The 16,390-nt window shown below is 43.3% G+C and overlaps 1 protein-coding gene across 1 annotated transcript in view; it reads left to right on the top strand.

The window, feature by feature from the left end:
* Positions 1–2,192: 2,192 nt before the first annotated feature.
* Positions 2,193–16,390, top strand: part of LOC149311691 (receptor-type tyrosine-protein phosphatase O) — a 161,075-nt gene continuing 146,877 nt past the window's right edge. The window contains exon 1 of the mRNA XM_089527691.1: positions 2,193–2,687. Within this exon, the coding sequence (XP_089383817.1) occupies positions 2,616–2,687 (72 nt within the window). The 5' untranslated portion in view covers positions 2,193–2,615. The remainder of the gene's footprint in view (positions 2,688–16,390) is intronic.

The raw sequence follows: 16,390 nt of genomic DNA, 5'->3' as shown, positions 1-16,390 counted from the left end.
CTTAGATACCTCCTGAATAATTAGACTAGATTCATTGTTCTACTAACATGTCAGCCATGAGCCCACCACTGCATGCCTGCAAAGGAAACATTAATTCCTCTTTACGTTTAGAGGTGTTCCCATACATGGAAGGGGTTTCTGATTGCTTCAGAAAATTAGATTTCTGCAGTCAAAATCTACTATGCCATGGCAATGGTGCAAGCAAACTCAGAGCTGTTACAGTAATGTGTCTGATTTCTTACATGCAGAGATATGACCAGATTTTAAGAAGAATAATCAGATTAAAAGGAATGTTTCCAGCTTTAAAAACCACACATCTGTCTCAAAATACTTTTATCTGCTGCTGTTTTGTGGCTATTGAAGAACAACAACAAAAAAGCACAAAATAACACACAGAGAGACACACACACACACTAAATGTTTCCTCCCTGCCAATACTTTGTTATAGTCTGTTCTTCTGCTTTCAAATATCTGTGCTCTAAGAAGAGCAACCAGTTCCCTTGCGGCGTCTGCTGTGGTGAGCTCCCATTCTTGGCTACCTGAGCTTTGTCTCCTCTAGTCTTCATTCCATAGTTCTATCCATAATCCTGCTTCCAAATCATGTATTCCTCTCCGTTATCCTCACCAGACTTGCTCAACATCACCGTCTCCTTATTTTGCAACTACAACTCCCATTAGTCCTAATCAAAACAACCAAGGCTCAGGGGAATGGAATTGTGCCCCAAATATAGAGGATAATATATTGCATTGGGCCAATTTGGACGAGGGATAGACAGCCCAAGAGCCCAGGAGCTGAATCTACCACATTTTCAAAACTCCTGGAGATTACACCTGCCCATTTTTTCAAAAGCAAAAATAATTGGAATCCTGCTACTGGTGCTGGAATGATCCATTTTTGGACCAAAGTATAGTTTTTATGATTGAGGGAGAACTTAGGTTGGGCTCAGAAGATTTCATGCTGGGGATCTTGGTGGACTGTTGTTTACACTATAGATTGGCAAATGGTAGGTTGGGATGACTTGCAGTAAACTTGTAGATTTCTGAACAACTTGCAGTAGATTGACAGAAACTTCCAGCTCCTATTGTTGAAAAATGCCAATGGCAAACAGTAGTTCTGTTAGAATTCAAAGACATAACCATGTCAGTCTGGAAAATCAGTATGGAAAGACATCCTGTAGCATCTTTGAGACTAGCTGAAAGAAAGGAACTGGTAGCATGAGCTTGCATAGACGTGAGTCTACTTCCTCAGGTTCCGTTACTTTGGGACAATGCTGCAAGTTATACATGAGAGACATGGGATTTTTGCAGGAGCCGTCCAAGATGGTGATCATTTTTTATTTTGGGAATAGAATTCAGAACCTTGGATAGTTCCCTAAACTATAAAGATTAGAAAACATATTCAGGGGTAGCTATGCAGGCCATGCCGCAAAACATAACAAAATCCAAAATTAGGTTGACTTTATGAGTCTTTGATTAAATCACTGCCCCTCACCATCTCTTTCTGATCTGGTGTATAGCTATATGTTTGATAGCTACATTTGACCATCACTGTCAGAGAACATATACCTCTGAGTAGCACTTGCTGGAGTGTATGAATAGGAAGGTGCTATTGTGCTCATGCTCCTTGTGTGGGTTTCCTTTGGGCATCTGGGTGGCCATGCTGGTGTCTGGATGTTCTTCTATTTTCTTCTTATGTTCTTCTGTTTTCTGACTGGTTAAGTCTTTGCTTTTTGAGGTCAACCATCTTCAGCCACTGGAGGTTTCCAGCTCACAAAAACAGCTCCATCCATCCTGACCCATCTCCTGACCATGCCTAGCAGTCCCTCTCTAAACAATCCCACAACTCCAACTCCCAGAATTCCATAGCCTTGAGCCAGGGCAGTTAAAGCGGTGTATGCAGCCTAAGGGTTCTGTAAGGTGTGGAATGGGAAGAGGAGGTCAATGAGGGGTGTGTGTGGGTGACACCATGAGTTCCCCCTCAGGATGAGACCAACCCTAGGGAAGCCATTGTGTGGAAGGGAATTGGGGGGGGGGGATACGAGTGGGAGGAGCTAAGACAGGGGCGGGGCTAAATGGGCTGAGAGAGAGAGAGAAAGAGACAGAAAGAAAGAGAAAGAGAGAGAGCAGAAAGGGAATGGAAAGGTATTATCCCTTTCTGGAAAGTGGCTTGGCATGAGGGAGGAGGCGGCGGGAGAGCTGGGAGGAAGAAGGCGGAGAAGCCTGCTTTTTGCTCCTCAGGGAAGAGAAGGAGGAGAAGAAGAGGAGGAGGAGGAGGAGGAGGAAGGGGAAGAAGGCGAGCAGAAGCCGCCCAGCAGAAGCAGCAGCTGCTGCCATTCCAGCCCCGCCAAGTGAAAGGGAGGAGGAGAAGGAAGGAAGGAAGGAAGGAAGGAAGGAAAGAAGGCAGGGGAAGAGCGGAGAAGGAGAAAGAGGAGGGCTGCCTCGCCATTGTTTCCCCGGGTTTGCCAAAGCCCCAGACTAGCGAGGCCCTTCCTCCCTCTGCCCCTGGAGGCCCCTGGGCTGCTCCTCTCCCCTCCATCCTCCCTGGAGAGGCTCTGCTCGGCGTCTCCTCCTCCTCCGGAGGCCGGCGCTTCTCCTGCCGGGCGAGTCTCGCCCCAATGAGCCCCATCCGACCGACCGGCCTCTTTGTTCGGCTCCTTCTCCTGGGCTTCTGCCTCCTCGCCTTCGAGGTAAGCTCCACAGCCCCCGCTCTCTCGCTCTCTCTCGCTCTCGCTCTCAGACACATCTCTGGTCACTGCTGCCAGTTGTTCGGCACCAAACTCTCTGACTGGGTCCCTCACAGACACACAGACAGATAGTGACACACACAAGTCCTTCACAAACACACAAGGTCCCTGACACATACTGACACACACACACACACACGGCTGCGCAGCCCCAGTTTCATTATTTTTATTCGTATTTTATTTATTTTTATTATGCCGCCTTTCTCCCAGGAAGGGACTCAAGGCGGCTCACACAAGTGACATAGTGGCCCACACACACACCAGTCACACACAGACACACAGACACACATACATGGCCCTGTAGTGCCAGCTTATGATAGATTTTGTGATAGACACACACACATACACACCAATCCCTTACAAATACACAAGGTCACTCATAAACTCACACACACACAGCCATGCAGCACCAGTTTATGACACAGCCACACACACAAACAAGGTTCCTCACACACACACACACACACACACACAGAGGGAGCTGTGCAGCACTAGGTTATGACACATAGTGTCACACACCCACAAGGTCCCTCACACACAAACACACACACACAGCTGTGAACCACCAGTTTATGACATATAGTACACACCAGTCCCTCTGAAACACACAAGGTCCTCATACATACACACTCTCTCTCACACACACATGGCTGTGTATCACCAGCTTATGACACATAGTGACACACACACACAAGTCCTTCACAAGCAAGCAAGCACACACACACACAAAGCTGGTCAGCTCCACCTTGTAAGGAACCTTGTGTGTTTTTGAGGGAATTGTGTTTGTGTCATAAGCTGATGCTGCCCAACTGTGTGTGTGTGTGTGTGTGTGTGTGTGTATCTGTGTGTTTGTAGAGAAAGAGAGTTTGGTGGTTAGCAACTGGCAGCAGGGACCACTGACCTGCTTGGCTGAGTGTCTGGGGGGCTTTTGATATCCTCTCCAACATCCTTCCCAATGTTTCTTTGCTTATCTCTGCCTGTGGCTTCCTTCCATTCTCTCTTTCTTTCTTTGCCCCTGACTGTGGGCCGCCTCTCCCTGCCCATGCCACCCTTGGGACTCCTGAAGCGGAGCTAATTGGAGCTGGTATGGAAGGTTGGTTGGTTGGGGTCTGCTTCCCAAGGTCACTTTTCAGGACCAAAGCAAGCAAGCAAACAAACCCTCCCTTGCTCCGGGACTTTATCACCCAAGGCTGGCAAGGAAAGAAATGGCAGAGGGCAGGTGGGTTGGGGGTTTGCCAAGCTTGCAGTGGCATGGTTATGTTTGATGGCTTAGAGAGGGTTTAGACAAGGCTCAGGCAAGGAGAGACCAGGGATGTTGTTTGGGCAGTTTTGGTTATGTGGTTGTGCTCTTTGGACATGTTGTGCATCTTTCTTCCCGGTGACTAGAATTGGAGCAAAGAGAAAGAGAAATCCTATGTAACTAGGAGGCGGTAGGTAGATAGCTGATGGTAGATCGTAAATGGTCAACTCATTTTAAGGCAAGGGACCACTAAATATAAAACCAGGTCTATCTCATTTACTACACCATGTGTAGCAGTTTGAACATTGGACTATGACTCTGGAGACCAGGGTCTGAATCCTAGCTTGGCCATGGAAACCTACTTTGGACAAGTCACACTGTTTCAATCTCAGAGGATGACAATGGCAAACACCTCTGAAGAAACTTGCCAAGAAAACCGCATTATAGGGTCACCATAAGTTGGCAATGACTTGAAGACATACAACAACATATCTTATTGCTTTTCAATCTCATCCCTTGCAAGACCAGTGGTGGCTGGTGGCTTCCATGGTGGTGAATCTACCTTGGGTTCCAGCCTAAACTTTTAAGGAGCTATCCAAGATTCTGAACCTTACCCCCAAATGGCTTCAGCCTCTGTAACTCTCCACTTCTTGACAAGATTGTGGGGAATTAGATGGGGTGTGACCCATCTGCCCAGTAGGACCACCTCAGGTGGCAGGTAGGTATGTTGGGGGGTAGATTTTAAATGTCGTTGATCATGATTTAGCCTGCAAGCTTGCATTTATTTTAGCTCAGAGCCAAGGTCAGGAGAAGCATTCTTTCACCTCAACCCTGGAGAGCCAACATGTCTCGTCTCCACACATCTGAAACAAATGAAGGGAGAGGCCATATTTCAAAGGTAGATCACCTGTTTTCGATGCAGAAGATCTTATGTTCAGTCTCCAGGAAGGGCCGGGCAGACACTCCTGGCTGAAACTCTGAAGATCCATTGCCAGTCAGTGTTGACAGTGGTGAATTAGATGAATCATAAGTCTGATTCAGTACAAGGCAGTTTGCTGGGATCTGTTTGTGAGAGGAGTGGCATCTATGGCACTCCGTTTTAAGGATTTTTTTCCTGTAGCTGCTTTTGTACCAGCATCATCCAGAAGTTAGACCTTGTTTCTAACAGAGGTTTAGCACTGGAAGAGCTTTCATATAACGCAGAGTGTAGGAGCAACAAGCATAAATTTGAGAGTGGATTCACCATTCTTATGGTAACAGATCCATCACTTTCTTGTGCTTGACTTCATGATAGTGGAGTATGGGAGAAGAAATGCTCCTGCCAGTTTCTATAGCGGATATTATAGAGTGTGTGTGTGAAACATATATACAACTAAGGTAGGCCTGGGGGCCAATTTTCTTGAACATTCTGGGGATGCCTGGGTTGCCAAAATGCCCCCACTCCCAGAAAAGGGAAGTGTAAATGGATATTATTGATTGCTTTTTAATGGGGGCATGTTTAAAAGATGAAGTAACACCCTTGGCAGCTTGTAGAAGATGTAACTCAACTTTTTAGCCAGAAAAAAAAATATGGTCCCAAGGAGTCTTGCAGGGTTGGGGCATTAAGGGCAGTAAAAACACTTGTGGATCACATATAGGACTGCCCACCCCTCCTAAACATATGAACCATTTGTTTATTTTAAATCAGGTTCTCAGCTGGAAGAACAACACATTTCTGGGTTCTGGACTTTGGTTCTCATTAGGCAGACTTGTCTGTAAATGGATGAGAAATTTCCGCCTCTGCTATGCTTCCACCTCTAGCTTTGCCTTTTCTTGCTTTTCTCTTTTTGGTCAATACACATGTGTTATATCCAAAGTTGTCTCTTAATCTCTCAGATATCTGCAGACGTGCTGAGAGAGCTGTCAATATATTTCATTAGACTGAAGCGACTGAAAGGCATTTGCTCTGTAAGGAAAGCCTATTAGCTTGAGGCTTTTCCTGCATTTGGTGGTGGTGGCTGTTTTGAGTCAGCAAAGCATGACAAGGAAAAGTTTGTAGTGGAAAGGAGCTGTCCATTCAGCACTCCAGGCCTGGTCTTTGTATCGGTCCTAGAGGGAGCAGCTAAGGAGTTCTCCATAACAAATAGGCTTACATTCTCAGGATAAAATTACATTCCTTGAAAATACATAAATTGGTTTCAGTGGAACTTAACTCCCATATAATGTGTTTAGGATTAGGGTGTTAGGAGGAATATTCATAACATATGAAATTGTCCTATAGCAAGCCTAGCTCAGTATTATCTACATCAGAAGAGGGAACTTTCTAACACAAAAGCTTTGCCCAACACACTTGGCACATGAAGGTCTCTGGGCAAGCCTTCCCCACCTATAGAGGGGCTCCTTGTTGTCTCTGATCAGTGATAGCACATATTCCCATTAAAGCTCACCTACTTCTGGGAGAGATAAAGAGTTAGTTCAGGCTTCTTACTGGGAAAGCCACAAGTTAGAAGAAACTACAGTCCCCTGGGTTTTTACATTAATAGGGCACTCCAGCCCTTGTCATGCTCTACTTATATATAGGATTATTTATGTTCATGGGGAAATGAGCTGTGTTGCTGGCCCCTTTGCCTTGCCATCCATTTAGTATGAATGTCTGGAAAGGGGGCTTTGCACATGGGCAATTTTATGTAGACCTCTCAGACTGGTCCAAACCTACACATAAACATTTACTGGATGGCCATCCAAGCTGAATGATGCAGAAGAGCCAAGAATGTGTCTGTTTTTGGCCATCCATGAATCCCTCATTCTTATTGATGAGGCCTAACCTTACATGTAAGATATGGTTTAATTCAAAGTTGGCTTTCATTGTCTCATATGGAAAATGAAGAGTGTTTCTTTGTGTTTGTGTGTGTGTGTGTGTGTGTGTGTGTGTGTATGCATGTGTGTGGAAAATGTATTAAATTAACTGGTAAATAAAAGAGGAGAGGGACGAGTATGCACTTCCAAGGCTCATCATGTCTGATTTATGATGATCTAAATTTTAGGTGAGAGCCAGCATAGTGTGGTGATTTGAATGCTTGGCTAGGAGCTTGGAGACCAGGGTGAGAATCCTTGCTCAGCCAAGGGAGTCCATTGGGTGACCTTGGGCAGATCACACTCTCTCCTCTCTGAACAAATCTTGCCAGGAAAACCCCGTGATAGGTATAGGGTTTACAATAAGATGGAAATGACTTGAAGACACACAACAACAAATATTGGGACTATGTACAGTCCCCCTCTCCTGCTTCTGAGCTCCCCACAGACCAAACTTTCTGTTTCTGACCATTTAATATTCTTTCAGGGCTAAAACAAAGTATGCAGTGTGTAAAGTTTGGAATCATGCCCCTTGAGAGTTTTGAGAAGTGTATTTCTCATTTTTCTCTCTGTATATAAATGAAATGGTTTTAGGGACTCGGGGAAGTGTCAGGGAGCTGCACAAATGACTTTGGTGGGCTGCAGTACTCTTGCCCTTGCTCTAAACCTTGATTTAGAGCAGAGGGCATAACTTGGAATCATGGCCAACCCTCTTAATGCTCCTCAAAGCATGCCTCCCATGCCATCACCAAATCTTCCCTCTGTTGATTTCTTGTTATCAGACAGGTTGCTCTTGCCTTGTTGAAATTTTCAGCTCCATCCTCCTGGGAGCCTTACAGAGGATACCCCTTCCTTGTTATCAGGCTCTCTGGGTGGGCAATCAGACAGAAAACTCAGCACTCTTTTTCATACTCACATATGTTTGAGTGCAAGCATGTACATGTGCACAGTCTCCAGTCCCTGAGACAGAATAGTGTGCAGCTCTTGAAGTGAAACAAGTTGGTCATCCCTGGTCAGAGTAAGGGCAAATTATGTTTTCAGGTGACAACTCTGAGACTGCATGGCCAGTGGCTGTCCTGCCTGTGGGATTTATAGTCCTAAAAAAGTATCTTGACCAAGTTCTGCTCCTCTCTTTCAGCCACCTGAACTGGGCCATTCTTGGCTGTTGCTGATTAACTTGTTCTCCTGTCTTAAGAAATCTGCCTTTCAAAAGCTTCAGTCTGTTGGTCAAGTGTGCCAAGCCCTTGCACATCATACTGCCTTATCTCAGTATATTCTCATTCTTATGACTGTGCCAGTGATTGCCTGACAAGGAGGAAAGAGGCAATGTCATCTCTGTTACCTTTGCCATTCTTGTCTGTGCTTTCCAATTACTACAGAGCCAAGTATTACAGGGTCAGGGTATCTTTCTTGACGGATTCATTTCTGCTTAACACTGCAAGCTTGGTTACACATGACATTTTAGTCTGTGTGCCTGCTGGCCCTTCTCCCTTTTCTCTTCTTCTTTTCCCTGAGTGTATTTCATACGCTTCATGAAACTGTGCTCATGAGAGAACTGCCAACCACCCAGGCCCTGTGCCATTGAGTGTAATTAACGTTGTGTTCTAATGACAGTACTATTCAGCACATATGCATGAAAAAGGAAAGGAAAATCAACCCATGTTTCTGCATAAAACCTGCCAGTCTTTGCCCCAAGAGAGAACAGCAGTGGCTGTTTTCACATGAGTAAATCTCATTCACTGGAATTACTTGGAAAGGAGGGTAAATGCTTTCTAGAAGCCCCAGTCCTGCAGCCTCTTTCTCCAAAGAGCCATTATTAAATGTGTTGCAGAGAGTATTTGGTAAAAAAAAAATCCCATAAGACTTCTTTCTCTGAGAGAAGAGTGAATCTTGTAATAAGATAATAGATTTATTGGAAAAGTCAATAGACCATATAAAGTACAAATAAACCATATAAAAATTAACAAATGCATACAAGCAATATTAAATTCAAGTACAATTTTCAGCAATAAGTCTTGTAATAAAAAAATACATAGTTATTGTTGAATCCAATGGCTGGGGTGCTCCAAAAATGCAAGCATCCCTCCTTAAATTAAAAGAGGCCCCAATTCAAGTTAGCACAGTATATTCCCTCAAACTGGCTTGCTTGCAGTTTCACTCACTTTCCACCTTTGCATTTCCTTTGCTCACAGCTTGGAAAAGTTCCTTTTTTGGACTATAGATCTTGAGTATTTCCCAAGTTAGGCAGATACTGTAAATTGGAGAATTGTAGGAAATCAGTGGGAAATCACCTGCTTCCCCTTTGTGGCTCATGCTTCAGCCCTGCATAGCTCAGAAAGAGAGATCAAGACTAACTCTGGAGGTGGTGATTCCTGTTCTTTATTAACTTTCCTTACTTGGTATGCCTCAGAATTATGTTCCTTACTTTTCATAGGTGACTCAAGAAGTAAGACACTTACTTCTTGGGCTTACTGAGCAAGGAAGGCCAGTAAAAGAACAGGTCTCACCACCCTCTGGAGTTAGCCTTGAAGCAGTATGATAGTTTGCATGCTGAAGCTCTTCTAGGCTAAGTGTCTCACCAAAAAGTTCTTTTGATCCCAGATATGAATAAATCTGTTAATTTTTCACAAATTCTTATTCCCCCCCCCCCCAAAAAAAAAATAAACTGAAATCACATTTGTACCAACATAGGCTTGCCATATCCCACCTGGCGGGACTTTCCCGGTTTGGGGCAGGTCCACATGGTCTTGCCCCGGTTTGGCCCCGCCCCTGGGATCCCCCCCCCCCTCAGTGAGGCCCTGGAAGGCTTTGCCAGGGGCTTGGGAGACACTGTTTCCCAGGCCCCGGTGAAGCCTTGGACAATGTTTTAAAATGTAGGACCTTTTTTTTTTAATTTCCTGGCCAGGAAATTTAAAAAAAAAAAGTCCTACATTTTAAAACATTGTCCTACATTTTTCCTGGTTTGGAGGTCCTCGGGGATGGCAACTCTATACCAGCACCATGGTGCATCAACATACCTCAAGCAAAATGTGAGTCAAGATGCTGAGCAAGAAGGCTCAGTTAAGATTTATTCCATATTCACAATAATACACAAAGCAGATTAATGTCAGCCAGAGGTCACAGACACATACAATACAGGATCAGAGGAAACAAACTATATTTCCCAGCTTCTGCTGTAAATTATACCTCAGCCAGCCACCCAATAAACAAGAACAAATGGGACATGACAAAATTTCCTAGGCAGGGGGCTTAATCTCAACAGTGGTGCCACTAAGAAAGCTCCATTCTTTGTAACAACCAGTGATGGGTTTGGGTTTCCTTGTCAGATGAGTAGTGAATCCCTTCTGAATTTTAACCTGAACTTTAAGGGGCTGGTTTTAGGGATAGGATTTAACACTGTGGATAACTCTAAATTTACAGCTCAAATTAAACCCCAGAAATGATTTACTACTCCACTGAGGTGAAAACCCTCTGCTGCTGCTTCTAAAGTTTGCAGGCTGATGTGAACAGGCTTGGAACAGGGTGTGTCTTGATTTCCAAAGTGAATGGCACTATGTTGGCCACTTATGGGCCTTTGAGGAATGCACTGTAGCGCAGTAGTTGAAAGCACATACTTTGCCTGCAGAAGGCCACTTGTCAATTCCAGTTAAGAAGGACAAGAGGCAGGGAATGGGGAAGACCTCTGTTTGATTCCTGGAGAAGGAATGAGGAATCCAAGGCCTGGTGTGGTCTCCTCTCCTTCTAAAAGATTGAAATGTTTCTCCTATGGCTCTTCCACATCACACAATCATAATGCTGTGATTCCACTTTAACCACCATGGCAATATTCTATGGTGTCTTGGGATTTGCAGTTATAGAAGAGGTATGTACAGTAGAATGTTCTGCCAGACAGCTCTAGTGCTTCACCAGACTAGAGTATCCAGGATTTCCTATGATGTAACTCTAAGGTTGAGTTACTGACACAAACAGCTTTAAGCTAACAAATGCTAGAATGTTGTGTTGTGGGGTTTTTTTGTCTCAGTTTTTTGTTTCACACACCATTATAATGTGCCCCACTCCCAAAGAAATTTATTTGGAAAGAGATTGCAGTTCTTGAACTGAAAGGGGTTCTAGAGAGCTACTGGCAGTCAGAGTAAATATGGGAAAGCAGCATAGCTGTTGCAGTAAAGCAATAGTGGATAGAGTGGGGAAGGAACAGCTTTGAGTTATGGATGTTTCAGATACATAGGTCAGGGATTTTCCATGGCTGATAATTAGCTATTTTAATTTCTCTGTTCTTTTGGTTTGTGTGCTATATATGAAAGAGATTGTACAAGATAATCTCCAAGTATTCCTAGTGAGTGCATGCATATGCCCAAACACAAAATGGTTCACATGGAGTCTCAGCCCAGTTGAATCCAGTCTGGATTGATCTGCAGTGGAAGAGGGGAAATCGAAGTCTCTCCCCAACCCCACCCATGTTTTCCTACTTCACAAAACATTTGGCTCATTCTCCACCTTTAAAGCCTGGTTGCATAGTTGTGGGGTTTAAATGTGTATGACTGTGCACAGTACAGCTATAACCTTGTTAGACTGACATTTTATTTGGAAAGTAATCTTTTTCTGGAAACAGCTGTATGGCACTACAGAGCTCCAACCAGGACTGAGAATATGTGTGAACATACTCACAACTTCTACATCCGTAGTCCAAATGTCCTTCTCTAAGCTGTGTCTGGAGTGCGTACGATATTAGCAATGCTGCCTGTTTGGCAGTTCTGCAAGCTGTATGTGCATAGTGCCTTTATTCTCCAAAGGGCTGGAGCTCGTAGATTTATTTCTTTACAGTTCTGAAGCATTCCAACATGAGGATATGGTGTTACCCTGTACAGATGAGAAGAGAAATATAGGTTGGATCCAGTCTTAGTCATACTTGGAAGAACCCTGTTGAAATTAATCAAACTTAAGTTAGACATGGTCATATGCTGAATCAGCGGGATATCAATTCGTTTTTCCATTGGTTGCTGTTATTATTCTTAGCTTGGGGTATAATCCAGTGTTCTCTATGTGCCATGGGGGTGGGGTCACGGCATCAAGCATGCGGACACTAAGCCATGACTCCGTTCACAGGTTGGCACAAAGTGCTGGTCTATATCCTCCCTACCTCATCCATATGGGGCTGGTTCTTACTGATTGGTTAACTTGGATCTGGGCTGTAGCATTTCAATCTAGTTCACCTGTGTTCCTCACAAACTAGTTTTCTATATACAGGGCTGCATTTTCCCTGCCAAAATATTGCAGTTTGATACCTTTAATTGCTTTAATTGTCATGACTCAATGATATGAAATCCTGGGAGTTGTAATTTGTTGTGGCATCATAGCTCTCTGACAGAGAAGGCTAAATATCTCACAAAACTACAAACCCCAGAATGCCATAGCACTGAGCCATGACAGTTTATGTGTTGTCAAACTGCATTATTTCTGCTATACAGACACAGCCTTGGAAACTGAGTGAATGCACAGTAAGTTGTCCATAGAAAAAATATCTGTATATAGAAAACAAGTTTGTGAGGAACACACGTGAGCTAGAAACTTTCTCCAACTGTTACTGTGACATGTAGAAGGATGCATTGTGGTGAGAGATTGGGCAAGCTGGCTGGAAGGATTCTGGGAGTTGTTCAAATAGGTCAGACTGTAGCTCAGCCTGCAGTCTGAACTGATTTTGGCTGGATCCATGTTTATTGCATCTGTGAGAACAAGCAGGCATATTTCAATCAATTTACTGAAAGCCTCCATTTAAGGTATAGATCCACCACCATTGGAAAGCTCCAAATGTATGTGTGTGGGTTGAGGACTATCTTGGATCTGCTGCATCCAAAGCCCCTTTACTGTCTCAGTGCAGCCTTAAATTGGGCCCACAGTCACAATCTGATTTCAGTGTTGGAGGAGAGGGAATTTTAAAAACAATAAAACATGGCCTTCTCACATCTTGGCCATAGCCCACTTGGACTTGGCAGTGGCAAATCATTTACCATGTAACACTCATGCTCACAATTAAGGATTGTTCTCTTTGTCCTCAGTATCTTCTGTATCATCACAGCCTCTTAAGTCAGCTGAGCATGCTCTTAGAACATGTTGGAAACTTATGCTTGGGCACAGGGCCCTAGTACGACATTGGACTGTCTGAGATGAAAAACATGGCAACATCTCCAAGTTGAATTTTGCTTCCCTTCAACACTGTCTATGAGACAGTGTCTTTCACTGCATCTAAAAGCAACATGCTGTCTTGGCAGCAGACAAGCCACATGGCACAGTTTTCTTTTCCCACTGCCTTTCTGTCACCTCTCAGCATTTGCCATTGGAAACAATTGCATTGATCTTCTTAATGGTGTGGCCATCATGCGGCTTTGGGATTTTTGCAGTGTTCTATTTTTAGTGCAACAGGGAGAGTCTGGTTCATATACCTTTTACAGTTAAAGTCTAATTACCCACCAGACTTTTTTTTTTCATGAGGCAGACAAAAAGAAAGAAAGAAAGAAAGAAAGAAAGAAAGGCAGATTAACATAACATAGAGAGCTGTTCTGTCTTCCAAGTATGCGTAGACTGAAATGAAACATTTAAAAAAAAACCCTAAAATAACGCTGTACAGTACTATTTCGAACAAATGAAATAAGTAGGATTATTGAATTAATAACGATGACTCAGTCAAAGCCAAATCTGAACAGTATTTTCTAGTTTGCCGTTGGATGTGAAATGAAGACAAAAACCCCAGAAATGTGCAATTGTAATAATGAGGCAAGGAAAGAGGCTAATCTCATATGCTGGGAAATGACTTTGTCTTTGAAATGAAGCCAAATGCATGGTCTCATTTTTAATGAAGCTGTGCTTTGCAGTAGTCTATTCTTTGCAGATACAACCCCATGTATCATAAAAAGGGTTCATTGTACAGGAAGGCGAGAGAACAAGTGAACACAAATTGCTGTAGATTATTTTCAAGGCCCTGTGCACCCAGCTGAGGCAGGTCAGGATGCTTCTCTGGCTCTTAATTCATTGGCCTGATACGTCTCATCACTAGAAGCAGATGAGTATTCCCTATTCCAGGACTAGAAAATCTAAGGGATTTCCTTTCCCTGTGTAGATCATAAAGACTTCATGCTTGGGGAGGGATGTGTGTATTGTACCAGGGCTTGGTACTGTGGTGCACTGAACTGCAGTGCAGAAGAGAACCTTCTTCATTGTGGTGCCACAGTATGGTCTAAGAGATTATCTGGTTCCTCACATATTGTGTGACTCTGAGGAAAGACATTTCAGAGCCATATATCTGTACCTGGCTAGCTGTATAGACAGGAACAGCAGCTGCTTCTTCATGTGTCAAACACCATACTTCACAGATGGTCTCTGACTCAGTATCAGAGCAAGATAGATGGCAGGTGACAGCAGTGTGGGGGCAGGTGACAGGGAAGTGCTATTTTTCTCACCTTAGATAACAGCATACATGGACCACCAATGGCCAAGTAATAAACCTTAGCCCTGGTACAAACTTCCAGATTTGGCTTACTTATAGAACAGTCAGCATGTGCCTTCCCCTTTATCCTTGGAAGCTACATAAATAGAAACCAGTCTGTGAGAACTTAAAAACATAGGGGGAAATATGTGAAGTCGAAGGCTTTCATAGCCAGCATCCATAATTGTGTGCTGGGTTTTTTTGTTTTTTTTTGGGGGGGGGGGGCTATGTGGCCATGTTCTAGAAGAGGTTATTCCTGACATTTTGCCAGCATCTGTGGCTGACATCTTCAGAGAAATTCTCTGAAGATGCCAGCCACAGAGGCTGGTGAAACATCAGGAATAAACTCTTCTAGAACAAGGCAACATAGCCTGAAAAACCCACAAAAAACTGTAGGGGGAAATAGATTGTATTCTCATCCATAAGTTTAGAGAGCCATTTTTCTTTATTACTCCATCATAGCAGTTTGATAACTGCTGTCTGAAATTAGTTCTGTGGTTTTCAGGTCTGTTGACCACATTTTTTTTTAAAAAAAGAGAATCTTTTTGAATTATTGCACCCAGACTTGAAAGCTTCCCTGAAGAGTTTCTGACTTCTTTTCCACTTACCTTTCTTTATTTCCTGAGAGAACATTTACAGTTTTCTAGAGCTTTTCATCAGAGTGGATTATATATATTATTTCCATAAATTTTATGCTGCCCCGGCTTTTCTGGTGGTGGGCAAATTATCTCTTCTTTTCAGCAAGCAGGACACACCGATGGCCCATGAAATAGATTTTCCTGTATTATCATTAAGATGACATAGTTTTACAACAAGGTCCTCAGCAAGTGTTAAGCCCATAATCAACAGCACCTGAGGGGTTTTTGTTGAGATTTAATCTGCCATAATACTGGTGTGAGCCAGTGATATTATAATGAAAGATGTGGCTTTAGTGGATTATTGTCATTTTAGTTCAAGCACTTCAAAAACAGAAGTATATATCTCTGAAACTTCTTAGGTAGGGTTTAGTTGTACATGCTGTACTTTTGGTTATGGTTGGTAATGGTATGAGTTTATTTGATGTGGTGGGCACCAGCAGCTCATGGAGTCTATACCAGTAGGGCAATGAATCCACTCTGGCTTTCAACCCAGACTTTTATAAACCCATCCAAGGTACTGAGACCTAACCCTCAAATACGAACAGGATCTTGGGCAGCTCTTTTAGAGTTTGGGATAAAACATGGAGAGCATCATTGATATGGGAGCAAATAGGGAGAATGTTTGGATCAGGGACACCTTTGCCCAGTCTGTCTGTCTAGTCTATTTCTCAGGATCATTGTGAAGATAAACAGAGGATGGCAACTAAAATGGTGAAGGGTCTCATATCCTATGAGAAGAGACTTAGAGAGCTGGTTATGTTTAGCCTGGAGAATAGAAGGTTAAAAGATGATTCAATAGTTCTGTTTAAATATTTGAAGGGGTGCCATACTGAAGATGAAGCAAACTTGTTTGCTGCAGTTCCATAGAATAGGGCTGGAGTAATGTATTTAAACTACAGGAAAAGAGATTCCACCTAAAGATTAGGAAGAACTTCCTGACAGTAAGAGTTGTTTGATAGTAGTACACACTCCCTCAGAGTGTGGTGGAGTCTCCTTTTTTTGAAGTTTTTAAACAGAATTTCCCCTGAATAAGTTCTGTACCCTGGGATGGCTCTTTTCAAATTTGGATTAAAGCCTGGTATGGATTCACTATCCATTGACAAGGTCTCCAGCAACTGCCATTTTGTTTTTTGTTTTTTCTGTCTTCAAGTTGTTTCTGACTTACAGTGACCTTAAGGGAAAAATTCTCTTAGTGGGTTTTCCTAGCAAGATTTGGTCAAGTGGGGGTGTCATTGCCTTCCTCTGAGGATGAGAGTGTGTGACTTGCACAAGGGTGTCCAATGGATGTACAAGGACTTGATCCCCTGGTATCTTTAGGAGTGAGTGAATATTTCATTCTAAATTAGAATTAACCAAAACACACAACATTTCAATGTGCCAGAATTTCAATATGAGATTTCTGCCTATCCCTACATTGTTGTTTGCCTTGAAGTAGTTTCCAACTTATGGTGACCCT

Source organism: Sceloporus occidentalis, unplaced genomic scaffold, assembly GCF_023333645.1.
Source record: "Sceloporus occidentalis isolate IW3139 unplaced genomic scaffold, rSceOcc1.0.p SCAF_5, whole genome shotgun sequence".
Lineage (NCBI taxonomy): Eukaryota > Metazoa > Chordata > Lepidosauria > Squamata > Phrynosomatidae > Sceloporus > Sceloporus occidentalis.
The sequence above is the reverse complement of the archived record's forward strand: the minus strand, read 5'-3'. Positions and strand labels throughout refer to the sequence as shown.